A 24,230-nucleotide genomic window follows, 5' to 3' on the forward strand; every position below is an offset into this window, starting at 1 on the left:
AGCACATGGTGCAGCTGAGAAAACAGTGTTTATTGAGGAAATGTCCCAGTTCTTCTGAGAGGGACCCAAGCTTCCCTGTGATGCCATCCCATGCAGTCTGCAGGAAGCTGTCATGGCAGAGGGAGCCCGGCCCCGATGACCCAGGTTGTGGCCGCTTATGCGACATCCCCCACCCCATGCAGAGGGAGGGGTCTGAACTCAAAACCCAAGATCCAAGCAGTGGTTCTAAACCCACACAAAAAAAACCTTGTTTCTGAGGGCAAGGCAGGCAGGCAGGAGTTCCCCAGGGGACCCTGAGGTCAGCATTTTGGAGGTCCTGCCCCCTGCCTCCCACTGCCATAGGGATTCAAGGCCAAATAGGCAACCTCTGGCGGGAAGGGGGAAGAACAGAGGTAGTCCTGGAGTCCTCGCTGGGTTGTTGGCTGAGGGCCACGGCCTGGGCTCAGTCTGCACATGGGCTCTCCCGACCTCCTGATGCATCCCACACAGAGGGGCTGGGTGCCATTCTGTGCTGGGCCTGTGAACTCGGGGCAGGTCCAGGGGTTGGCTGGTCTCTGGGCTCAGCTGTCGGGCCCCCCGTCCTGCCCGTGCCCTCCAGGCAGGCCATGCCACACCTTCTGCCCACTGAAGGGTCTGGCGGTGTTTGCAGATGGGACCAGACAGACAGTACGCTGGTCAGACCAGATGGCAGGAGGCAGGAGGCCCGGCAGCCCAGGGCCCACCGGCTGCCAATCTGAACAGCTCCTGCCTTCCTGCGAGTCCTACAGGCTGCCTGGGGCACTGCTCCCCCGACCACCACACCCACAGGAAGGGCCGTCCTGTTCTGGCCAGTACATGTTCTGGACTCCTATTCTCATCTCTGGACTGAGTCCAGACTGAGTTCACCTGGTTGGGTGGCTCCCTGCACCAAGGCCTGGGGCAGTTGGGAAGAGGCCGACTGCAGACACCTGGGGGGCTGTGGAAAAGGGGACAGCAGTCATGGGGTCCTGGGAGTCAGGATAGGGAGACCCCAGGACCATGCGGTCATGAGTTTAAGAATGCGAAAGCCGATGGCTCTGAGCTAGGAGGGTCTTTGGCTGCCACCCTCTGTGACAACATCCAGGGGTTCTGGGGAGGCTCCTCTGAAGCAGTCCTGGCCCCCACCAGGTGGGGACAGGCCACCAGCTCCATGCCAGCAAACAAGGAGCTGTGGCTGCCACTGGCCACTGGACTCCATGGGTAGCTGCGGAGGCCTGGGCCGACCTCTAGCCCTCCGTTTGGGGTGTCTGTGCCCAATGGGCCCTGCTCATATCCAGCCCCCTGCTCTCTGGAACCTGCCAGTCTGATCTCAGGCTCCTTGGCATCCCCGGGGGCGGGGAGGGGGGACCCATCCAGGGAAGGAGGAGGTGTAGGGCCCCTGGGCGAGAACAGGGCTGAACTCAGAGGCTGCAGGAATGCCTGGCCCCCAGCAAAAGGCACGGCGTCGGTCAGCAGGTCAGCCAGGCCCCCACGGGCAGCTGTGGGACCGGATTCAGACAGAGGCTGCTGGGCGGGGGGCCGCTGGCGGCAGGAGGCTTCGAAGTGCCTTAGGATCTGGACAGTGGGAGAAAGGGGAATCCGTGAGGGTCCCGTGCTCCTCCTCAGGGCCCCCGAGGAGCTGCCTAGAGCAGGGCCCGCTCAGGGGTGGAGCAGGCCATCGGCTGGCTCCCAGGTGGTCTTGTCACTGTCATCCCCCCACTGGAGGGTCCCTGCTAGCTTCTCGGGGGCCGTAACATGTGCCTGCGTCCTACTCCCCGACCTGCTGTCCTGACAGTGTTTTCCCTGCCATCAAACCTGGGGTGTGCTGAGCCCGCACAGGGAGAAGCAGCCCCACAGAGGGCACGAATGTGCCTTAAACCGCTTTGTGGAAACACCACGATGACACCCGTCGGATGTGTGCGTGTATTGCAGCCTCAATGACACTTTGACACTGGCAACTAAGGATATGAATTTTCAGCGGTCACAGAGGAAACGGGAAGATGCCAAGGGGTGCCAGCAGGTGATGGAGGTGCAGAGGCTTGGTTGTGGGCAGAGGCCAGCAGTCTGGGGGTGCTCCCAGAGGCCCCCAGTGAGAGATTCCAGGCAGCCTCGGCACAATTCCAGCATTAGTGGGAAGTGGGCACAAATGAATGGGCCTGTCTACGCTCCAGGAGCGGGGATCTGTGAGCCAAGCAGGTCCACGTGCTGTGACATGGGTGGAGAAGCCGGGGTAACTCCATCCAAGCAGTCAGGGGGGGCTTCCTGCAGGAGGCTGCGCATCAGCTGAGCCAGGTAGGAGAGGAAACTGCCCTCAGAGCAGAGCTGCTGGGCAGTAAGGTGGGCAGGCTCGGGGGGTGTTCCAGGGCCAGGAAGAGGCCTAGCGTTCCCTGAGCAGATGACAGGGGAGGCCCTGACTGCTGTTCTAAGGGCACGACCTGTCCTGGCAGCAAAGGACAGGGACAAGAGAGTCATCTGTGGGAAAGGGTGTCCCCGCACCCACTGCTTTGGGCCCCAGCGGCTGCCTACCTTGGTGGCCTTGTTGGTCACAGGTCCAGGGCTGCCCACACTGAGCTCCTGCAGCTGAGGCCGGGCGAGGAGCAGGATGTGCTCCTGGGAGAGCAGGTCGGTGCACCCCAGGATGGCAATGGCACCCAGGGCTCTCTGCAGGGTGAATGGGAGGTCAACAGGGTCCACCCCAGGAGGGAGGCCCATCTGACAGGCTCGCTCCCAGTCTTGTGGCCTGGGAGCCCGGGGATCCCTGTGCTCACTTCCCCTCCCACCCGTGCCCCAGGGCAGGCCCGGGGTGCCCGCCCGCCCGCGCCCCGCACTCACTCCCCAGCCTCACCATCTGCACGCACTCACTGGCCTCCCCCAGGTGCCGGATCAGCAGCTCCAGCACCACCTCACAGTTGAGCAGTCCGCACCTGCAGGGAGGGGCAGCTGGGCAGGGGGCAGCCGGGCAGGGGGCAGCTGGACAGGGGGCAGCTGGGCAAAGGGCAGCCGGGCAGGGACAGCCGGGCAGGGGGCAGCCGAGGCCTTTACCTCAGCGGGCAAGGAGGGGGCGCTGGGAGTTGGTGGGGGGCTCACTCTTTGACGAAGTGCTGTGCCTCCTCTTGGTTCAGGAAGGCACGTGGTCCCTGTGTCACCGTCCAGACCAGGCTCAGCTCCTGCTGGCAGTCGCTCAGGGTCATGGCATCGACCCTGTGGGGGCACAGGGTGGGGGGTGGACGAGGCCCTTCCAGACCAGGCCTCCCGCTGCGGGGGGAGCCGGAAGGGCGGGTGGGGCACTGAGGGACTCGCTCACCTCTCGGCCAGGTCGCTGGGCGCCCGGCTGGCCCCCGAGGGGCTGCCGCTGCCTGACCGACTGCCCGAGTCCGAGGCCTTGCTCCGGCCATTCTGGGAAGAACTGTGAGAGCCGGGACTGCTGTCCTGCTCATCCCAGCCCCCGCCGGCCTGCCCGGGCTGGTGTCTCACGGCTGGAAGAAATGGTGAGACCCCGGGCCTCAGAGTGGCCTCACGCCCATCTCCCTGGGACCCCTGGACAGGAAGGGAGGGAGGTCACCTGGGCTCAGCTCCAGAAACGGCAGGATGAGACCAGGGCAGAGCGAAATGCACCCTCACACAGTTCAGAGTACAGATGGCGGCATGGGCATGCCTGGCCCAGGACCCAGGTCAGGGACACGCAGCCTCCCCAGGCACCAGAGGCCATGCGGGGCAGCCGGCCTGGGCAGGGGCATAACACCAGCACAGCAACTCTCAGGGTTCAGACCCTTGGTCACTCAGTGACACCGTCCCCCCCCTTCTGTCCTCCCAGGTGTCGCCCGGTGTCACCAACTGCCAGCTTCCCCCCCAGAACACACACCATGGAGGGCGGCCCGGACAGGCATGGAGCCAGCTGGATGTGCTGGGTGAATAGACGGGGGTTGGGCTGGGGTGCCAGGCCCTGCGTCTGAGGAGCTGGGACCCTCGGGGAGCTGCCACTCCTCAGGGCAGCTGGCAGAGGTGCTGGGCAGTGTGCGAACACTGGTCAAAGAGGTGGTATCTACAGTCTGCCTGAAGCCACCACAGAGGCCACAGGAACACACATGGCACTGGTGGCTGCCCTCAGGGCCAATCGATAACTGATCACATGAACCCCCAACAGATACTGCCACCTTCCTCAGCCCTGAGCTGGACCTGTGCTCCTGCTGCTCAGAGGCCTGGTCAGCTGCTCCACCCCTGGTCCCAGCAGGTGACAAGGAGAAGGGGAGGAGTCTCGCCCGATACCTCTGGCTCCCGGGATGGCTGCAGGGAGCGGGTTCCCAGGAGTGGAGTGGCCCCTGCCGGCTGAAGGCGTCACGGCAGCCTGGTAGGTGTCACCCTGTGGCAGGGGCCCCTGGGAGCCAGGGCTCGCCGGCCCAGGACGCACCGCATTGGCCACCACTTCTGCGGCCTTCTGGATGGTGGAGAGAAGGGCTTCACCCGCAGAGCCTGCACCAGAGGGGCAGGGACATGGCGTCAGCCCCTCGGTCTTGTCCCGTGTTCTCCCAGGACGAGGCGCCCATGGCTGTGACCTGCTCAGGGCTCAGGAGTCTGGACAGAGACCGCGTGGTGGGATATGGGCCCTTCCAGAACCTTCCCAGGAATTCCGCTCCAGTGTATTTGCAGGCCTGATGGAACTGGCGGCCGAGCTACACCCACCTCAAAGCCATGGGCCTCCAGGCTGGTCCAAGGAACCCAAGCTCCATGGCCACTCAAGGACAGCTCCCGACCAATGCCAGGGGAGGGGCTCTCCTGAACCCTACCGGGTGACCTGGCCGTGAGCCCCAAGCAAGAACAGGCCAGGCCTTAGAGGCAGACCCGCTTTAGGACGCGGTGCTTCTGAAGTGCAGGGGGCGGGCAGGAGGGGCAGGAGCTGAGCTGGATGTTAGCACAGGAGCCCAAGCCCACGCAAGCCTCCCAGCAGACGCACTAGTGGTGTCCGTGTCACAAATGCCATTTGGCTCTAAGTCACCTGTCATAGGCAGCCCCCACCCTCTGCCCTTACCCCCTCCAAGGAGCCAGGGGCTAGGGGCCCGAGCTCAGATTGAGCCCTCACCTGTGGGTTAGGCAGACCCTGCTGCACGTGCCCTGCCCTCCCGCAGAGTTGAGCACGAAGGTGGCAGGAGTCAACGCTGGGGGGCCAGGCTCTAGCCCCGCCCTCCACGCCCCTGGGCGAGAAAGCATCTGGCCCAAGCCCCACCCCCGAGCGCCCACATTCACCCACCTGTGTGGCCTGGATCCTTGCTGTAGCCAAAGCCCTGGAGGGTGCCCTGGGGTCTGGACTGGGCGCCCATGCCTGTGGGAGGGCCCACGTCATCCTGGCATGGGGGCGGGGGAAGACCCCGAGCCCCCAGGATGGAAACCCCGTGACAGGGCTGCACATGGTGGGTCACATACCTGCTGGAGGCAGGACCCTGGGAGACTGGGAGGGAGGCGGAGGGGACAAGGTGTCCGAAAACAAGGTGCTCCCCAAGTCCTAGACAGGAGGCGAGGGCACTCAGCGGGGCTGCAGGTCTGCCCAGCGTGCCCCCCCTCACCCTGCCACTTCCCCCAAGCGCCAGCCACTCATGGGGCTCTGGTCCAACAGCAGGAGTGCAGCTGGGGTGACCTGGGTCCTTGGCTCACCTGGGCGGCCGCCCGCACCTTCTGATACAAGCTGCTCCCATGGAGAGGGTCTGGGGGCCCAGTGAAAACTGCAGGGCAGAGGCAGGAGGGGCAACGTTACGGCCCGCCCAGGTCAGCCCGCCCTGCGTCCCGTCACGGTGAGCTTTCTGAGACATTAGGTCTGACCTTGAACCCTGTGTGACATCACTTCCAGGCCCCCAAGCCTGGGGGAGCCCCACTTCCCAGAACACCTCCTCCAGGACCCACCACCCCATGTGGCTTCTCAGACACGCACCATTGTCCCCAGGGCTGTGGAGGCTGGGCCAGCGCGGCCCCCTGGCCCTCTCTGCCCACACCTGCAGCGCCAAGGCCAGGATCCAACTTCCAAAACGTCACCACGGCGCCTTCTCACCCCACTGCCTCTCACCGGCGTTTCTGCATCGGCCACCTAACTGCCTCCCCTCCACCCACTCTCCAGCCAGAGGCGACACGAATGGGGTCTTGCCCAATTCAAAATCCTTTAGGGGCTCCCAGGGACTTGAGGATAAAACCCCAAATTTCTCATCACGGCCTGAAAGGCTCCTGTGGCCCTGCCCCAACCTCAGGCTTGCCAGGCTCCCCGTCAGAAAGCTTCAGCTGTGGCCAATCAGGTTGCCTCGGGGCCTCTGCACACGCTGGAGGCCCCCATCACTGCAGGGGTCTCATCCGCCTCATCCTTGCAGGCTCCTTGCTTCCTCACCACAAACACACTTCACTTCCCAGCCTTTGCTGCCAGCCCCACAGTGTGCAGACGAAGGCCCGTGCCCAGCCAGGGCTGCCTGTCCGAGGCTGAATCAGCCAGTGGAAGGCGAGCAGGTCCCTGCTGTCCCAGCCACGGCTCCCACCTTCCCCACAGGGCCCTAGACTCGAGCTGCAGGGGACCCACTGCTGGGGCCCAGACGCTCGGCCCCTCCTGTGTGAGCACGGCCATCCTCTTTTAGCCTCGTCCCCAACCACTCTGACAGCCCCTGGAGCCATGCTCAGAGCTCATGGGCACAACAGATGATAACTGGACAGATTTTGGTGCCAACAAAGAACCACGGTCAGCTGCAGGTCTCCGATAAGCGAGTGGTGGTCAACAGCGGCCTGGCCCCCTCCCTGGTGCTGCCCTCTCGGGGACAGCTCGGGTGAGGGTGGTTCTGGCCCTTCAAAAGATTTGTTCAGGGTGCATGATGGGGTCCGAGGGTGGAGCGCCCCCTAGACGGACCCAGGCCGGATTCCCGCCCCACCAACTGGTAGATCTCCAGCCATGTGCCCACAAGTCCTTGTTAGCGAGAGAGCATGATGGTCCTGGCCTGGGGCGTGAGGGATGGGGCCCCACGCAGACCCACCTAGAGCCTGGAACATGGCAGGCCAGAGCCCACCTCTCCTGACCAGCCGCCCACGGCCCTTCTCTTCCGAGCAGAAGGCTTACTGGCTCGCCCTCCGCCTCGGGCCCTTAGGGGCAGCCCGGGGAGAGAGAGCCCATGGCAGGGGAGGGTGGTGTGGCGGTTCGCTGAGCACCACTGTGTGCCAGGCACTGGGACAGATGGGCCTGGTCTGGCAGGGCACAGAAGGAAACGTAATTATGCGCCAGTGTAGCGAGCACAGCAGCAGACAGGGGAAGGCCCTGCAGGAGTGGGGATGGTGGAGGGAGGGGTTGGGCCGGCTGGGGGCGAGGAGGGGGCCCACAGGGGGGCAGGGAGGCAGACGCTGGCGGGACAGGGGGGAGGTGGCCGCCTAAGGGAGTCTGGCTGAGGCCTGTCGGGCAGTCCTTCTCCCTGCGGCCCTCCCTTGGGGCTGTGCGGCCCCCACACCTGCAGCTTCCTGGATGAAGGCGGGATTGCGCTTGAGGATGAGCAGGAAGGACGGGGAGCCGTGAGCACACAGATGGACCATGATCTTCAGCACCTGCGGGCACAGGCACGTGGGGCAGGCTGGGCCCAGAGGGCGCCTCAGGGGCACAGCCCGGCCACCCCCTCGCCCCTCCTGGCCCCGGGCCGGAGCCCAGGCACTGCCCTGGCCCCGAGGACCAGTCTGCAGGGCCCACTGAGCGCCTCACCTTGAGCTTGACGCGGCCAGAGCCGCTGTGCAGCCGGTTCAGAAGGTACTCCAGCAGGCACTGGCTGTTGCCCAGGGACTCGTGGGAGATTTCTGGGAGGCGCTCGGTTAGGGAAGGAGCAAGCTGAGCCCAGGCCTCGCCGCCGCTGAACCTCTCAGTGTGCCCTCCCTGCAGGCACCCATCCCAGGACCCGGTTTCAGGAGCGTCAGGCTTCTACAGTGTCCTGGGCCCTGTCATCAGTAATGTGGCTTTCAGACCCCGCCCACACCTTTACTATGGGTAAGGGGTCATGGAACCCCCTCTGGATGGAAGAACCCCAGGGACCCTGCGTGCTGCTCTGGACCCCCATGCGTGGACACAGGAAGGATACTGGCGATCTCCTCAAACAGGTAGCCCGGGCACGGGACGTCATCATCCGACGTTCCCTTTAGGAGAACCGGGAGCTGAAAGGCAGCAAGAGCCCCGCCCATGAATGACCGCTGTACACAGGGTGGCCCCACAGCCACCAAAGGGGCCGCCATTCCTGAAGGGCTGTTGGGAGTCCCAGCTCTTGGGGTTCCTGGGGGCATGGGTTTCCACGTATGTCACTGTTGGCACACCACCTGGTAAGGGACCCCCGTGAGGACAGCAATGGTCCCACAGCCACAAGGAGCCTGCTGGAGCCTCCCTTCTGGACCATCGTGGTAACGCCACTCTGCTTGGGTCAGGATGTGTGACATGGCCCCCAGGCCTCCATGCTTACAGACGTGCAAGACAATTTAAAGGCACCTTGAATACATCTACTCCTCATGTAGCAAAAACAAAAAAGCTCGGGGTGAGCCCCTTTCCCATGCAGGGGACTGGGAAGGGTCCATCTTTCTAGAGCTCAGATTGGCAAACGTGACATAACCACGAGGCCTGACCCCCCACCACAGTTCCACTTCCGGGAACAGACCCCACAGAAATAACCCACAAGGAGAAGTGACTATGCTGTGTCTTACGTTTATTTGTTAGCACAAACATATTCACAGGACGCGCTGACTCCTTAGCACAAAGACCCACTGTCTCCAAGGATGACAACCACCCGGGGAGCGTGAGCCTCGCGCGAGATAGGACCCGAGACGCAGGGACACTCAGAAGGCAGACTGGTAGGTGCTGCCACCGATTACAGTTTGAACAGCAGCTGCCTCGTGTCGCAACAACACGCGCCTGACTGTCACGGAGGCTGCGGGCACACACCACTGACAGCTTCTGTCCACCGACACCCACCTGGCGCTGGAGAGGTCTGCAGCTCCACAACTCTGGGCGTGGAGACCCCTGTGCTAGGAGAACCGACCGGCGGCTCGCAGCACGAGGACGCCCCGGCCCGGTCACCGCCCGCCGGGGAGAGCTGCACGCGCCACCCCCTGCGCCAGGCCCCGACCTCCCTTTCTTGGAGCAGGTACTGGACAGGGCCGGCAGCCGTGGACGCGGACGCCCCACAGCCCAGGAGCGTCTTCCTGCAGGACCTGCACCGCCGTGGGGGCAGGTGTGTGTCCCAGTCCCCGCGGGGCGACAGGATGCGGACGCGCGCGGCCGGCGGCGGGCAGGCCCCGCTGGCCTGACGCTCACTGCCCAGGCCTCTCACTGTCCCCGGGGGCGCCTCTCTCCCCTCCTCCTCCGGGAACGGAGCTCAGGGCCCCGCCCCGGGCACAGGCACTGCGGCCTCGCGCCTCCCGCCGGCCCGGCCGAGCTCGGCCCTGAACGCGGGTCCCCGCGCTGCCTTCTGCGCGGCCGCTTCGAGCTGGGAAAGAGCGGCAACGCGACCCGCCGCTCGCCCTGTTCGGGTTCTGCCCGCAGGGGACCTGACGCAGGCTTGGCCTGAGCTGCCCACGCCACGTACACGGAGGGGAGCCCCAGCCTTGGGACGGGGGGATGGGGACGGGGCCGGGCGGGTGGGAATGGAGAGAGGGGGTCAGAGGAGAATGGAGCGGACGCCGAACCGGGAGGAGCCGCAAGTCGGTGACCCCGGCGCGCCAGGGAGAAGACAGCTCTAGCCCAGGTCAAGCCGGGGAAGCGGCACGGAGCAGGGCCGGGCCGCCCGCACTCACCCGGTGCAGGAAGCTTAGGCGGTCCCGCAGCTGCGGCGTAGCCGCCATGATCGCGGTCACCTTCCGGCCCCGCCCACTTCCGTCCGGCCCCGGGCTCCTCCAATCACCGCGTGGCTCTGGCCCAGCTCACCAATCGCTCGCGTGGGCGGGCCCTGAGGTCTACTACGGTAAACAATTTGAGCCTGAACCAATCCGAAGTCCGAGATCAAAAACAGACAAGCATACAAGTAAGGCTCTGAGGGACCGCACGCGCGGTTCCTGACAGAAGCCTGGCCAATTAGAAAGCGTAGGGAAAGTTACGGGCGGAAGTGTGGACCTATCAAGCTGTTGAGCGCCGGAAGAGGACGGACCCAAGATGGCGGCGCCCACGGATGCCAGGAAGAGCCGCTCATGTCCGGGAACCGAGTGGTGTGGGGGCGAGTGCGAAGCCGCCTCCGCGCCTTCCCCGAGCGCCTGGCGGCCTGTGGGCCCGAGGTAAGGAGCCGTGGGGTGGGGTAATGCCTGCGGGTCAGGAAGGACCGCGCGAGACGGGGCGGACAGCGGGGCGCTGACTGGGGGCAGGCGCGAGCGCCCCCGCGACCCTCGCCCGCCCCCTTCCTGCCCCCAGGCAGCGGCCTACGGCAGGTGCGTGCAGGCGGCCACGGCCCCGGGCGGCCACCTGAGGAAGGATGTTTGCGCGCAGGAGTTCGAGGCCCTGCGGACCTGCTTCGCCGCCGCGGTAGGTGGGCGCCCCCGCCCCGCTTCGCAGCCCCGCCTCGGGGGGGGGCCCGCCGGCCTTCCTGCCCTGCTTCGTGGCGCGGCTCTGTAACAACTCCCTGCGGTGCTGTCGCCTGGGGGTCCCCAAACCCGCCTGAAGCCGGGACTCCCAGCGGGGCCCCGTTAGCGCCGTGGGTGCTCCCCACGCCGCGGTCCCGCAGTGCTTGCCGACCGGCTGCCTGGTACCCGCCGTCCCCGCGCACCAGCCCCGTTTCACAGAGGGCGGGGAGCGCCCATGGGCCATTGTGCCCTGGCTTTGTGCTCACGACCAGGGTCAGGACGGGCTGAGAAGCCTCCGACCCGCGCGCCAGCCGGGTTTCACTGGCGCGGCGTGGACGGTGCTGCAAGCAGCCTGGTCCTCCCGGCGCTGGGCGCTGTTCTGCCGCGCCATCCCGCAGCAGGTCCCTTCTGACTCTCAGCCAGCGCGTTTCCTGATCCCTGTCTGATCAAATGCTGTGCCAGTGAAAGCCTCGTGGAAACCCTGGAGCACCGTAGGCAAGGAAAGAATGTGTTGTTTACACGTTTTCATAAAGGACACGGAGAAATAGGCTTGGAGGAGACACAGGCGTGACCCGAGGTGGGAGAAGCTGTCCGGGGAACCTCAAGGGGCGTCCCAAGGAGGGGCTGCCTGCCCTGAGGCTTTCACGTGCCCAGGTGTCCCCACCCAGGTGCCCCTGACTCGGGTCAGACGGGGGCCGTGATGGCAGAGGTTGGCCGGACAGTCCCGGCTGTTTGCTGCTGCTCCGGGATCCTAAGCAGAATGGCTGAGAGCACATGGATGTCTGCTTCCCAGCTCAGGGAGACAGTTCACATACTCATTCCCCGGAGGGCTCAGCAACTCATGCACCGTCCTCTCAGTGGTTATCGCCTCGTCCTGCCCCCTCCAGTCACCGTGTCACCAGCCTCATCCGTGTGGCTGTTTACCCGAGGTTGCACCTGTCCCTTGAACTTGCTCCTACCTCCTGGTAGCTTCCCTGCTTTGTAGCCTTCCCCAGGGAACAAGGCAGACCTCGCTCTATGGTTACCAGGTAGAAGGATTCACATGTGGGACAAAGGTCGAACACTCATAGCTACACACGGTCTTTCTGCACCAGCTGTGTGGTCAGTCAGGAGTGACCTGTTACAGGTGCCTAGCCACGCGACTTGCCTCACGCTCCTTTGCCTCCATCCCATAAAGACATCCCTGAGGGAGGAGCCCCAGGCAGTCTCACATGCCAGAGGGCTGCCTGCGGGGAAAGCAGGGGCTCGACTCCAGCCCCGCCCCGTGATCCCTGTCCCTGGGCAAGCATGTCACCATCTCTGACCTCAGTGTTTCCTCAGAAGAAGGGGTCGCCACACGGCACCTGGCTTTGAGGTCAGGGGGCCCCCCGTGCTGCGACCAGCAAGCCCACGACCAGGCTTTGGAGAAGGTGTTGGCTGGAAGATGGCATCTGGCGTGGTGGTTGTTACTTTGGAGCCGTATCTAACTTGTGAAGAGCCCATTCAGACAAAGTACTTTATCTTCCAGGCCAAGAAGACCCTGACGGGAGGCTGTTAGGAAGGACAAGGACGGGTGCTGCAGTCAGGCCACGTGCTGCCCCAGGGGACGGACACCTGGTCCTAATGGCCCCGAGAGGGAAACGTCTTCAAACACTGAAAGCTCTTAGGGCTAAAGGACTTGACAGCCCGTGGGCAGAGGGCGCAGTGGCCCCGCCACTGTGTACACAGCTTTGGGTTAGAATGAGATGGCAGTGAACCACCAATAAAGACCACGCAGGTCACACATGGTCTCTGCTGTGTGCGGGGTGGGCTGTGGGAGACGCTGCCTCAGGATTCTGTTTTTAAATGCTCACCAAAAACACATCATCTGAGTCTCATGAATCCTCTAGATGTAACCGCCAATTTTGAGGACATACCAAAGGTGAAAGAAGAGTGACAGCATGAGGAAGAGACCCCCACTGTAGGAAACCCGATAAAGATGGCTATTCTGGAATTGGAGGAAACGGGGGTGCTTTTCTGTAGAAGGCAGTGAAGACGGCATGAGCCGGAGGTACTTCAGGAACCCAGTGGCTTTGAGTCCCGCGAGGCTGCAGGCCCCCTCCCTGAGTGTGGTCAGAGCCAGGCCCCCCCGAACCTCTATCCCCACACTCCCTGTCCTGAGAATGACATGCCCAGCAAGACAAGGCAGGAACCCCAGTGCGCCCACCCGGATGATTCGATTCCTGCTGGGTGCGGGGACTGCTCCAACGGTCCCTCCCAGGGACTGAGAGGACACTATCTTTGGACCCCACCCGCCCCAGGTCCCAGAGCCCAGTGAGCCCAGCACTGGAATCTGCACTTCTGTTTCCTCTTCACAGCAGCCACTGGAATTCAGGACTCCTACCCCTGCTGGGGCGACAGGAGACTGAGCCTGAGGGCCAGCAGAGGGCGGGTGGCCAGGAACGGCCTGCTGACTTCACAACTCGTGTGCGCCATCTATCCAGACCTTGCAGCTCAGGCCCGGTGGGTGCAGCCCGTCTGTAGGGTGGTCGCCCCACTACCCCTCTCTCCACTCCTACCGTGGGCAGTTCCTGCATCGCAGCTGGGCACACCTGCTCCAGGTCCCTCCCAGCACTGTCCCGGGAACCAGGTGTTCCCCCACCCCCGCCACCCTTTCAAATTCCTATCTAGGGTGGCAGATGAAGCCATCACCCCACATCTCACGCCCAGGGCCAATGTGGGCTTGTTCCACTGACCATCCAGGCTGCACCCCCAAACACCAACCTCAGCTCTCGGCCTCTGGATGCCCCTAAGCCTCTGCCCCGCTCTGCTCTGGCCGCCCCAAACTCGCTTCATCTTTGACTACTTTATGAGAGGGGCTGCCACGGGTCGGGATGCAGCAACAGCAGTTCCCGTGCGGTCTGTACCGCCGTCTTGGCCCTCAGGAGGGGCCTCTCAAGTTCACCGAGGGCTCAGCTCCATGGGCTTCCGTCCTCCACGCCCTGGGCTGGAGCCCTCGCAGATGGTCCCGTGCCAGTCGCCGAGGCTGTAGTAGCTGACAGGGAGGGTCACCCACTGGTAGCCAGCTTGCAGCTTGGCCTGGACCGCTGGCCGCACCTACCAGCAATGGGTGGGACTCAAAGGGAGGAGCTGTCTGTGGTCAGAAAGCAAAGCACTGTCCAGCCCCTCCCAGTTCCGAGGTCCTGGCAGCCGTGACCCCCAATAGGGAAGAACTCATTCCTTTGCTGAGGGGCTGTGGCTGTGGAGGGGAGCAGACTGAAAGCCAGGAAGAGAACAAGAGCGCTAATTGGGGGGACCCTGAGCATCAGGTGTGGGGACCTGGCAATGGGGGCAGGCGATAGCACGGTCATCCTGCTCTAAGGACAGTTATCTGGGCAGCAACAGCAGGGGTGTGGGTGACCTCAGAAGAGGACATGGAACCTGGGTCAAAGTAAAGTCTCAGGTAGATGTCCAGTAAAAAGGGCTGGACACAGTCCACTCCCACTCTGCACACATGGGGTCGCCCTGGGGACACATGCAGAGGTGCTCTACCTTCCAGCAGGTTCAGGAGGGATCAGCTCGGTCTCCAGAAACTTCCACTCCATTTAGTTACCACTTCCAGTCCTCAGGCTGCCCAGTGCACAGACGTTACAATAAAAAGTAAAAACAATTTCAAAAGGTGCGGGGCACAGCACGACCCGAGGCCGAGGCAGAAGGGGTGCCAGGCACACACGCAGGACAGTGCTGGAGGTCCTGGGCTTGCACAGGGCAGCCTGCCACCCCTGCCCGGCCCCCCGCTGACCGACGCCCTGACCAGGGGCCACTGTCGGCTTTTCTACTACTTGGAAACAACAGGTGACGAAACACCACAAAAACCCTCCCAGCAGGTGTGGACGGCCGACCCAGGGCCAGCTGTGCCCACGTCGCTGCCGTTTGTACGATGCCCCTCCCACGTCCCAGTCACAGCACATTCAGGCCGCAGGCCTGGCAGTAAGGGCAATAAACTCTGGGCAGAGGCAGCTCTGCATGCGGACAGGGTCTCTCCAGGGCTGCACCGAATCCAGGTTCCGTGTCACCACGAGGCGTGGTTACCGGTCCACTTTCACAGCCCCAGTCGGCTTCCTGTTTGTTGTATGGAGTCCATACTGTCTTCCTTCAGGTAACCCACCTCACTGACTTATTTCTAAAAAACCACATGGCAATTTGGGGAACCACAGCGTGGAGCAGTGTGTGTGACAAGGGCAGGGGCACTCGGGCAGTCTGGCACCCAGGAATGGATTCGCCGTCCCACCCCAGGGCCCTTAGACAGGAAACAGTAGGGCAACGGCAAGGTGTTTACTTAAGTTTTCTTTGACATTCAGAGCACGAGCTGTGTCAGTAAAATCTGGAGGAACTGGGAATCCCAGGCCGGGACTGCTCTCGGCGGCCCGTGTGCTGCGATGAGTCGTGGGGGCACCAGCCACACGGGACCCACCTGTCAGAACACGGAGGTGCGGGTCTCCACCTCAAGTCCCTGCCGACGCCACGTCTCCATGGCGTCTCAGCAGGCGGCCGCAGGAGCTCAGAGTCACCTGCCTGAGCTCAGAGGTGCAACAGTGATGGCAGATGCTGCAGTGACGGCTTTCCGACTCCCCCTCAGAGTGTGACACCCAGAATCCAGCGCCCTCTGTGCTCGAGGCTGGCAGCCTGGGCACGGCTGCACGAGGCCAGAAGCGTGGCGGCCACGTGCAGATGCTCAGGACTCCCGCAGGGCCCCGGACAACTGTCTGATCTGGCCGCCATGGACCACCTGCAGAGTGCCTCCCGCAGCCTGGCGGAGCTGGGTGTCCAGGGCGCTGCGGAGGTCGTTGACCTGCACGCCAGGCAGGGGGTGGAAGCTGATAATGACCCCGTCGTTGGGGGCCGGGCCCCCGTCTGCACGAGGAGCCACATCCCGCCGTCTCCTCCGGAGGTCAGAGCCAGCCTGGACTTTCAGGTCTCGGTTGGGTTTGGCATTGTCCGGCTTCTGAGCCTCAGGGATGGCCTGTTGAGGCCTGAGCTCAGGGTCTGGCCTCTGCTCAGGCTCTCGGACGGCAGCGTCCTCCCCAGGAGCAGGCACATGGTCCCCACCCAGGTGGCCCCCGCCCAGGGCCTCCTTTCTCTCCCCTGCGTGACCTTCCCGAGCCCCGGCAGAGACAGCTGGGTGTTCAGGCTGATGTAACACGGCCTGGGCCTGAGGGGCTGCTCCTCCCGACCTGCTGGACAGGCCTGCAAGTCCCCGGTCTGGGCTCACTTGCTGGGGCTTGTCTGGCCCCGCACCCAGGTCGCCTGCTGCCTCCTTTCTGGATTTCTGCTTCTCGTGGGAGCCTCCTCCAAAATCGCCCCGACTCTGCATGGGGGAGTCCCCAGCATCATGTTTCTCTGGACTTTCAGGTGCCCCAGCGACATCCGGCTCAGCGACCCATTCCTGTACGCCGGCCACCTTGGGCTCAGCACCCTGCCGACCCTCCCTTGGCTCGGCCTGGGCTGCCCGGGGCTGCATGTCCATACCACCTGGAGGAGCAGCCGGAGCTCTGCCTGCAGCGTCCTCGGGCTCGTCTAGGGATCGCTGGTCATGCCCCTGAGGCAGAGCAGGTGGCTTCCCAGGAGCTCTGAGCTCAGGTTCCAAAGGCTGCAGGGGCAGACGTGTCACTGTCCCACCGTGGGTGTCCTGCTCCTTGCTCCTGGGCACGGCTGCCGCTGGCTCAGGCTGCATGTCCACTGCAAGGGAAGCCATCGTGTTAGCCTTAGGAACGAGCTGAAGCCACTGATGCCCGGACTGAGAGGAACCAACTTGCCAGTGATTAAGTACGCGTCGCCATGTAAACTTGCCGAGCAGGACTCGAGGCTACGGGGCGAGCGGCGGGACGGCAGGAGACGCTGGCGTGCACACTGCACAGTGCCCTCCCGGCCCCCGCGCGCCCCCACTTGCCATCCTCGCCGGCCGCCCGCTGCTGGTGCATTTCCTCGTGCTGCTCCTTGATCACGGCCAGCAGCTTCTCCTGCTGGTCCAGGAGGCGCTTGTGCTGCTCCTGCTGCTCCTGGATCACCTGCAGCAGCACGGCATGCTCCAGCATCTCCGCCCGGCCGGCCTCTGCGTGGGGACACGCGGTCAGAGCCTGGGCCGGAGCCCCCGGGCCCAGCACAGGCCTCTACAGCCGTGGCGGCGACCGTTCTAGCTGCCTCGCTCTCACGCAGCCTTGTGGCCTTAGACACCCCGGCGCAGCCCCAGGGGCCCTAACTGGCTCACGGGTCGCTGCCGGAGTGGCACCGGTATGACCTAGGCTGGGTGACAAGCTAGAAGGATTCTGAAGGAGAATATGGGCACCTACAGAACGCCTCCTGCAAGGCGAGAGTTCTGAAAACAAACAACCGTCTTTCCAGCAGAGACGAGCTGAGACCTCCACGGGGCTGAGGCCGCCCACACTCAGCGGGTCCCCACACTGCTCCCCAGGACGCGGCTGCAGGCTCCACACGCAAGGAGCTTGGCAGCGAGGCAAGCAGAAGGCCCGTGCAGCAGGTGCGGGGGGAAGTCGGCTCGATCACAGATCCCCACACAGACCGTGGCCCCGGCACCAGGGGCAGCGTCGGCCCACAAATGCTTTAGCACGGGGCCAGGGGCTCCCCGAGCAGCCCCGGTTCATGTAGCATTTACAACACAAGTGTCTAAATGTAAACAGGAAGCTTTGAAAGATGCTGTGACTGGTCAGGGATGTCAGATGTGCGAGTTCACATGGGAAGGAAGGAGGAACGTTTGCAAGTGGTGACTGACAGCGACAGCCCAGTGAGGGCCCCGCCTGCTAGGCACAAGGACGCAGGACCTATGACCTGCCAGAATAGTGTGGGGTCCCTCTGCCCCCAGGGACCGCAGTGGTACAGATGTGCAGATGGGCGGGCTGTGAGGAACGTGCTGATAAGGCAGCCATGGCAGGAGGGGCGGCATGGCGGGCAGGAGGACAGGACCACGGGAAGGAGTGGGCCCCGCGGCCAGCCCAGCTGCAGCAGGCCCTGCTCCCCACCAGGCACCCCCCCAGACACCCTGAGGCCATCAGGACGCCTGCCTGAGCAAAGCATGTTCGTCGATGGGTTCGGATTCCGCCTACCCTCCTTCAGACAAGGGAAGCACAGTGCTGTCCCACAGGCTTTCAGACCAGCCACCTTGGCCAGGGACCATCCCGTCACCCTGGGTGCCCTGGCGTATGACCACGTAATGGTTGACGGCACAAGGATAGCCCACATGCTGCCAACACCGCTCGGTCCCAGGCGGGTTCCTGAGGAGCAAGTCCCCCCACCTCACTGGCTCCTCGGAGGACTAGCCCTGCACCAATGCAGGGACGGGGAGGGACGTGACCATGTCCAGCTGGAAGCGACACACAGAACAGATATGAAACAGAGGCGGAGGCGACGAGCTGTGCCCACAGCCAGACGTCTCATGTCGCCCAGCAGGCCCACAGGGAGCAGCCTCACAGATGGGGTGAGAACCACCAGATGCTGCCATTCGTGCAGAAAGGATTACCCTCAGGCCATGCACGCGGAAGTGACACGGTCCCCACCCCATCTCAGGTAGGCCGCAAGTGACCAGCACTTACAAACTGTTCTCTCGTGACAGCGCAGCCACCACAGGCCTAAAAAGGACCAGGGCATCGGTAAAAGAAGGGAGCGAGTCGGGGCATTGGGGGACCTCAACTGAGGGCTGTCGCCCAACCCAGGGGTGGGGGGTGGACCGTGTGCGCCGGCCTTGGGCTCTGCCACACACGCCCCATGCAAGGCCGTCATGGGACGCATGCCCGCGCATCTCTGAACACTCCACAGACACGCCTTTTATTGTGACACACGCCTCTCCATTCCTACCTGCTACTATCTTTTTGATTTCAGCTGTTCATCCCATTGAGAGGCGTACGGAAGAAAGGCAGAATAGGAAACCATGAAAATTCTCTTTTCAGGAAGAAAAAAGTCAAAGAATCAAACAGGTTTGGAACCCATAAACAGAGAGACTAAAACCAGAAACAAAGTTAACATGTGTGACACTCCTAAAGTAGTTCCTGAGCTCGGAGACTCCGTGCCCCTGCTGGACCTGCCCTCCAGGCCCCTGGGGGTTGGAAGGCATGGACTGACGGCATCCCTGTGCCAGGTGCTCCGACGGGCTGTCCCCACAGACCCCCTCGGAGGCAGCTCGGGGGCACTGAAGCCTGTCTCATGGCCCCACCCTAGGCGGCTCTACCTCAATTCACATACAAAGGGCGCACAGGGTACAGTCCAGGGACCTGGGGCCATGCCTTGGATACTGCCACCAAATGTGGTGACGCTACTGGGGCTCAGCCTGGGTGGGGACGTGGCACACAAGCCTGTGGGTCACCAAAGAAGTCAGACGGCCAACTGTAGGCTGGCCAGGCGGCTGCCACCACCTCCACCGCAGAGGCAAAGCCTGACTGGTGGAGACATGGGGAGGGGGTTGTCAAAGGCCAACCACTGGAGTCACCCCAAAATGAGCAGAAAGTCTGGAGGCAGATTTTCAACAAGTCTCACTCCCTGGAGAAAAAAGGCAAGAGGAGCTTGTTTCTGGACAGATGATGGGTCTTCATTGCAGGGGACACAAATGTCCCCCATCCCATCTCCCACCAGCTAAGGGCACGGGCAGACAAGGGACTGGAGCCACTGCCGGGGGTGGGATGCAGCCACTGGCCCTCAAGCTGGGTCATGGGAAGAGACACCCTCAAATCAGCCACAGTCTTAGTGCACTAACGTCCCCACACCTGCTGGCTGTAATACCCCAGGTTAGAAGTGAAGTGAGAGACAACACAGGATTAGAAGTGAAGTGCTAGGAAGTGAAAGACAAATGGTACTGGAAAGTCACATGACAGAGTAGTCACGTGACAGAGCGACCGGTTCTTAAACGGGAGATGAAAGGGCTCCTAGGGAGGAGCCAGAGAAAAGCCCAGAAGGGAGTGGCAGGCAGCTGGCCTTTGAAGGTCTTTCCCTCAGTAGGAAACAGGACACCAGAGACTGTGGCCCTCCCTGCCATCCCTCCAGGTATGAAGGAGGGGGCAGATGTCCCAGGGCCCCAGGGGCAAGGAGGTTAGGGGGGGCAGTTGAGGGGGGTGCAACGGGATGGCAAAGCCCTTACCCTCCAGCTTGCTGCCGGCATGGTCTCCGCCCCGTCCCTCCACGTTCCTCTGCCCTCTGGGCTCTGCCTGCTGCGCGGCCCCGGCGCCTGGCTTCCCACCTGCACACACAGTGAAGACCAGGTTCACAAAAAACTCGAAGGAAGGGGGGCACAGAAGAAGGCAGAGAGACAAAAGGAGGTGGCAGATGTTTCCTAAAATTACCCTCCACTTCGCCCCTCCTCCCCTGTCAGCACAGTTTATATTCAACCTGATGATTACCAGGGAAGTAATAAAAAATATTTAACAATCTCATAGACGGTGGCAGTGAGCCAGTGCTAACCACCCTCGCCAATTAGCATACGAGAGCCGTCCTGACCGGCTCTTAGCTGGCACTTGGCAACGCAGTACCTGTCAGGCGCTGGGCACGCCGTCCGCCCCCGCCCCCGCCCCCCCCCCAGCATGTGCGCCCAGACGCAGGAGCAGCGCAGCACCTGACATTTCGTGGTCTGGCAAACAACTGTGTGACAGATATTAGAGTAGCTGTCAAGCCACCAGACTCCGTTTTCCCCAACAGCTGCCGAAGGGGCTGCTACGTTCACATGCTAATCTTGGAGATGAGGAAACACCGGACAGAATAAGGCCAATCATTCCTGCCTGTGCCCAGCCTCTCCCACGCCCCACAGCGGAGGGTCCTCTCCAGGGATGGGGACCTTGTTGACACCTACCAGGATCCTTCTCCACTGGCTTGCCCACAGCCCCCACGTGGCCTGGCAGCGGGACACCGGCTGCTCTCTCCCCTGCACCTGCCCCCAGGATTTCCTGCCCCTCAGGGAGCACCGCCTGTGGCCCTGGACGCAGACCCCTGGCGTCAGGCTCCAGATCCTGCTTCAGGGGCTCCATGGCCGGCTGACCGTTTCCTTCTGGAAGCTTCTGAGGATCTTCAGGGAGACCACCCGCCGCCTCCAGAGCCTGGGCCTGGCCAGGTCTCTCTCTCTCTGAATCTGGCAGAGGTGGCACGATCTGACCCTTGCCCCCTGCAGCCTTTTCATCCAGGTGTTTGGACGAACGTTCATTCTCCTCCGGTCCTTCTTGGTCTTGACCTTCGTCCACCACCACCTTGTCGTGAGGGACGGGGGGTTCGTGGCGGTGGGCCTCGCCCATGGGTACTGCCACACCTGGCAAGAGACGGAGGACGCGTTAGAGAACAGCAGGGGGAGGATGGCTGTGAACTGAGTTCCAGTGCCCGACGGCGTGACACAGCCCAGCGCTGCTCCCTCTCACGGATCTGACTACCGTCTAGCTGAGGACTGATACTACTCTAGAAAATTATGAGAGGCAGCTGCAAGCCAGCTGCTTTGGCCAGGGCACAACGTCTATCTGAATCGAAGGACGAAGGACGCAGAAAGGACCAGACCTTGGGCAGGGCTGCGGAGGAAAGACCTGCGCCCTGGGAGCCCAGCCCAACAGACGCCAGCACCTCTCCCACCCTCGGCCCTCCTGCCGGCATCATCACCTTGACCCGGGCGGTCCAGCTGCACCTCCTCCTGCTTCTCCTTGGCGCCTTCCCTCTGGGGCATGTCCACAGGGCCCTTTATCTGGGCCTGCTCCATTTCGTCCTTCTCCTGTGGCCGCTTCGGCTTATCCCGGCTGTCCTCGGCCACGCCCACAATTGGATTCTGGCCTGGAAGCACAGCACAGCTAATTGAGCAGCGTTTACACATGGCTACACCACCAATTAGCACGGAACCGGGCGGTTTTCCCTCGATTGTAATCACATTTCCTAGTCGAATGGCAGAGCGTAAGCAGTTATTTCTTTCCTGCTCAATCATTAGCAGCTAAGCAGCATAGAAAACTGTCACTTTTCATGTGTATTCATAACAAAAATGTCAAAATGAAATTTACACCTAATTGGGTGCAGAGCACCATTCCATGTAACAATGGCCATTACCACCAGATGGCAGCACGACCCCACTGTTTGGTGCAGGCTGGGGGCTGCTGGCCTGGGGACACCACCACCCTGCCACGCTCAACCCCTCCCTGCAGGCTCGGGGCCAGAAAGAAGAGGGGCTTAAGGAAAATGCCGTTAGGAGGCGGCTGGCAATCCCACTGACTTCTTACTGCTGATGGTGAAAATCAGCATCAAAAGGAAGATGACCCAAGCGCACCGTCTGCACAGCTGTTCGGCACGCTCACTGGGGGCTTTGGGAGGGGCGCACAAAGATGGCCCACAGAACTGGGCCAAAATGGAGCCTTTTAGGAAACTCTCTCGAAAAAGACATTTTCTACATGTCAGGCGAACATGGTAAAAACAAAAACTAGCTGGGGGAGAAAACACTTTAAAACAGTCATTTCATCCCAGAGGCAAGAAGCAACTTCTGTTCCCATCTTGGGACCCGAGTTTCCCAGAAAGGGGGGACTGAAGTCTTTAGTGGGCGGCAGTGCTGCTGGCTGGACATGGCCTCGGGCTGTGTGGGGAGGTCCTGCCACCCAAAGGAGAGGAAGCGGCTCAGCCATCCTGACATGCCAGGCCAGGGCAGCCCCGTCACACATGCGGCCTGGGGCTTAGTGCCCTAAACACACTGGTGGAGAGACAGGACCATGCTGCCTGCCAGGGAACTAGTTAGCAGGAAGCCAGCTCTGGATTCAGAGTTTATCCAAATGGCTGGTTCAAATAAGCATGTGGCCATCACCCCAGCAGGTAAAAATGTCCTGATCTCTGCCACACAATTATCCCCTCACACAGGCCGCTGTGCTCCAACAAGAACCAGTGTAAATCAGTGGTATTTGTCTAGCAGATTACGAAGAAAGAGGCCAGAAAAGGAAGGACAGAAGTGACAAAACAAAGAAAGAAAGTCTCTGTTCTTTCAGGGGACCAAGTTGCCTCTGAGCAGTCATTTCTCAGCAGGGAACAAAATTAGTCCATCATGGGCGTGAAGGACCAGCTGAGGTGAGCTCCGTGTGGCCCACCAGGCCAGAGAGTGACCACGGTGGACACGGAGCCGCCCCGGAAGTCGAGACTCAGTCATCTGCAAGGGGCTTCACAGTGAGAATCAGAGGGCTAGGGCCCCACCCGACTGCAGCCTTCTCAGGCCTGGGCTCCCCACTCCGCAGATGTCCACGGGCAATGGCCACAGCGTTTTCTAAAACGGAACCAAACTCTCCATCAGGAGTTGACCAGCAGCACCTCTTGACCGCAGTAAAACTAACATAAAATTTCAAATGAGTAACTGAAAACAGCCCAAGCTCCCCCGGCTTGGTTTCTGAAGGGATGAGACCATGGGTTTCGCAAACACAGGAAATCGCCCTGTGTGGTTGGCAGCGCTACTGGCCAGTAAACAGGGCAATGACAGTGTGGATGGAGCAGCTGGGGAGCCAGGGGCTTTGCTGTCCCCCTTTCTCCTGGGAGGAAAGCAGCGGGTGGGGCTCAGGAGCGGCCAGCAGAGGGCGCCCCACGCAGGCTCAAAACCCCAGGGCTTCCAAAGGTCAATGCCAGCCTGCTCACTGGACCTCAAGGTCGCTGGCCTGCTCACTGGACCTCAGGGTCATCACTTCATTACCAAAGCAAGACTCGCCAGCCATCACTGGTGACGGGCAGCAGACCCAGGAAATTCCGTGTTTGCGCCTCTTTCCACCACTCGGTAGTGGATCGAATCTGCCCAGGGAGGTCCAACTTGTCAGAGGCCTCCAAGCACACCCAGAAGGCCCTGTGGTGACAAGGGACACACTCACCCTCCTGCTGGTGCTTCAGGCCGGGAGCTCCCTTGAGACAGACAGGCCAACAGCCTCCTCCCGGGGCCCAGGGTGGCAACAGTAATACTATGAGAATCCTGGCACAGGGCCGGAGGGCCAGAGCCGCCGACACCTGAGGCCCTGGGCTCTGTCTGTGGGGCGCAGCCTGCGAGCAGCCTGTCCACAGCAACAAGGACCTCACATTTGAGGCTGGTCTCCACTGCAGCACACGGTGCAGGGGGACCCCATCCCAGGTCTAGAGGCGTGCTCTGCTGTCAGCGGCATCAACCAGTCTCTCTGTCTTTTGTGATCAGTAAGACGGAAGCAGTCATCTCAGACAGCCAAGCGCCAAACAGTCACTTAAAATTACACCTGAGTCCCACAGATGAGACAGAGTCCTGTTGACAGGAGGAGAGGCCCAAGTTCATGGGACGCGCGGCCCAATGGTCACACTCTCAGAAAGCAAGAACGGCCACCTAGCGTTGCCTTACAAAGCCAGGCCCTGCCGTGGGGTGACACCCCTGACACCTGGTCCTGCCTTCCTCCAGAGTGCCTACCTCCACGGCCTGAGAAGGGGCGGCTCATTAGGGCTTATTTTTAAACCCCACTCTTCTTGACTTAGTCGCAAAGGGACCTTGACTCTATTTGCTCATCTTTTGAATGTGCGGGACTCCCAACGACTCCTCAGACCCCACTGTCCCACAGGTGGCCACTCAGGCATCCATCCGCTCCCTCACGGTCCCACAAGCACCGCATCTGCCCACGAGCAGCAGGTGGGGCAAGTGTGCCATTCGGCGAGAGGCCCGGTGGGCCCAGGTCCCAGTGCTCCTCCCTGCCTGAGAGGTGCTTCCGAATCCAGCTGGGTCCCTCGAGGCCAGCGTGGTTATCTTGGAC

At 62.3% G+C, this 24,230-nt stretch overlaps 3 protein-coding genes across 12 annotated transcripts in view; 1 reads left to right on the forward strand and 2 right to left on the reverse strand.

Annotated features, from left to right (window-relative positions):
• Positions 1–9: 9 nt before the first annotated feature.
• On the reverse strand, positions 10–9,956 carry TEPSIN (TEPSIN adaptor related protein complex 4 accessory protein). Of its 8 annotated transcripts, none has more exons than XM_081030012.1 (13): positions 9,772–9,956; positions 8,073–8,145; positions 7,703–7,794; positions 7,458–7,551; positions 5,644–5,711; positions 5,416–5,494; positions 5,243–5,314; positions 4,264–4,467; positions 3,302–3,473; positions 3,085–3,198; positions 2,843–2,921; positions 2,524–2,658; positions 10–1,572 (listed from the first exon to the last, which is right to left on the reverse strand). In XM_081030012.1, the coding sequence occupies exons 1-13, from the start codon at positions 9,817–9,819 to the stop codon at positions 1,024–1,026; spliced, it is 1,779 nt and encodes a 592-aa protein (XP_080886138.1). In that variant the 5' UTR covers positions 9,820–9,956; the 3' UTR covers positions 10–1,023. The 8 variants fall into 8 exon arrangements, with proteins under 8 accessions (XP_080886138.1, XP_080886139.1, XP_080886140.1 ...); XM_081030013.1 differs by having other exon boundaries at positions 7,703–7,804; positions 9,772–9,840; XM_081030014.1 differs by lacking the exon at positions 9,772–9,956 and adding an exon at positions 8,951–9,047 and having other exon boundaries at positions 7,703–7,804.
• A 119-nt stretch (positions 9,957–10,075) lies between these two features.
• On the forward strand, positions 10,076–12,287 carry NDUFAF8 (NADH:ubiquinone oxidoreductase complex assembly factor 8). Its single transcript, XM_081030018.1, has 3 exons — positions 10,076–10,245; positions 10,379–10,489; positions 12,035–12,287. Exons 1-3 carry the CDS (start codon positions 10,162–10,164, stop codon positions 12,062–12,064), a joined length of 225 nt encoding a protein of 74 aa, XP_080886144.1. The 5' UTR covers positions 10,076–10,161; the 3' UTR covers positions 12,065–12,287.
• A 2,513-nt stretch (positions 12,288–14,800) lies between these two features.
• SLC38A10 (solute carrier family 38 member 10) overlaps positions 14,801–24,230 on the reverse strand; it is a 38,385-nt gene continuing 28,955 nt past the window's right edge. For 2 of the 3 annotated variants that reach the window (XM_081030020.1, XM_081030021.1), the window contains exons 12-16: positions 21,121–21,288; positions 20,333–20,782; positions 19,628–19,726; positions 16,436–16,597; positions 14,801–16,224 (exon numbers count right to left, since the gene is read on the reverse strand). In XM_081030020.1, coding sequence (XP_080886146.1) covers positions 15,221–16,224; positions 16,436–16,597; positions 19,628–19,726; positions 20,333–20,782; positions 21,121–21,288 — 1,883 coding nt within the window. In that variant the 3' untranslated portion in view covers positions 14,801–15,220. Of the gene's footprint in view, positions 16,225–16,435; positions 16,598–18,354; positions 18,379–19,627; positions 19,727–20,332; positions 20,783–21,120; positions 21,289–24,230 lie in introns of all 3 variants that reach the window. The other variant, XM_081030019.1, reaches the window with a different exon arrangement.

Source organism: Rhinolophus hipposideros (assembly GCF_964194185.1).
Source record: "Rhinolophus hipposideros genome assembly, chromosome: 20".
Lineage (NCBI taxonomy): Eukaryota > Metazoa > Chordata > Mammalia > Chiroptera > Rhinolophidae > Rhinolophus > Rhinolophus hipposideros.

Coding starts and splice junctions, on each gene's coding strand:
- TEPSIN (XM_081030009.1), bottom strand. CDS start 9,819: ATGGCGGCTACGCCGCAGCTGCGGGACCGCCTAAGCTTCCTGCACCGG. Junction 4,468..5,242: donor CAAGGATCCAGGCCACACAG/GTGGGTGAATGT, acceptor CCTCTGGTGCAG/GCTCTGCGGGTGAAGCCCTT. Junction 2,659..2,842: donor CCAGTGAGTGCGTGCAGATG/GTGAGGCTGGGG, acceptor TTCACCCTGCAG/AGAGCCCTGGGTGCCATTGC.
- NDUFAF8 (XM_081030018.1), top strand. CDS start 10,162: ATGTCCGGGAACCGAGTGGTGTGGGGGCGAGTGCGAAGCCGCCTCCGC. Junction 10,246..10,378: donor TGGCGGCCTGTGGGCCCGAG/GTAAGGAGCCGT, acceptor TCCTGCCCCCAG/GCAGCGGCCTACGGCAGGTG. Junction 10,490..12,034: donor GGACCTGCTTCGCCGCCGCG/GTAGGTGGGCGC, acceptor TTTATCTTCCAG/GCCAAGAAGACCCTGACGGG.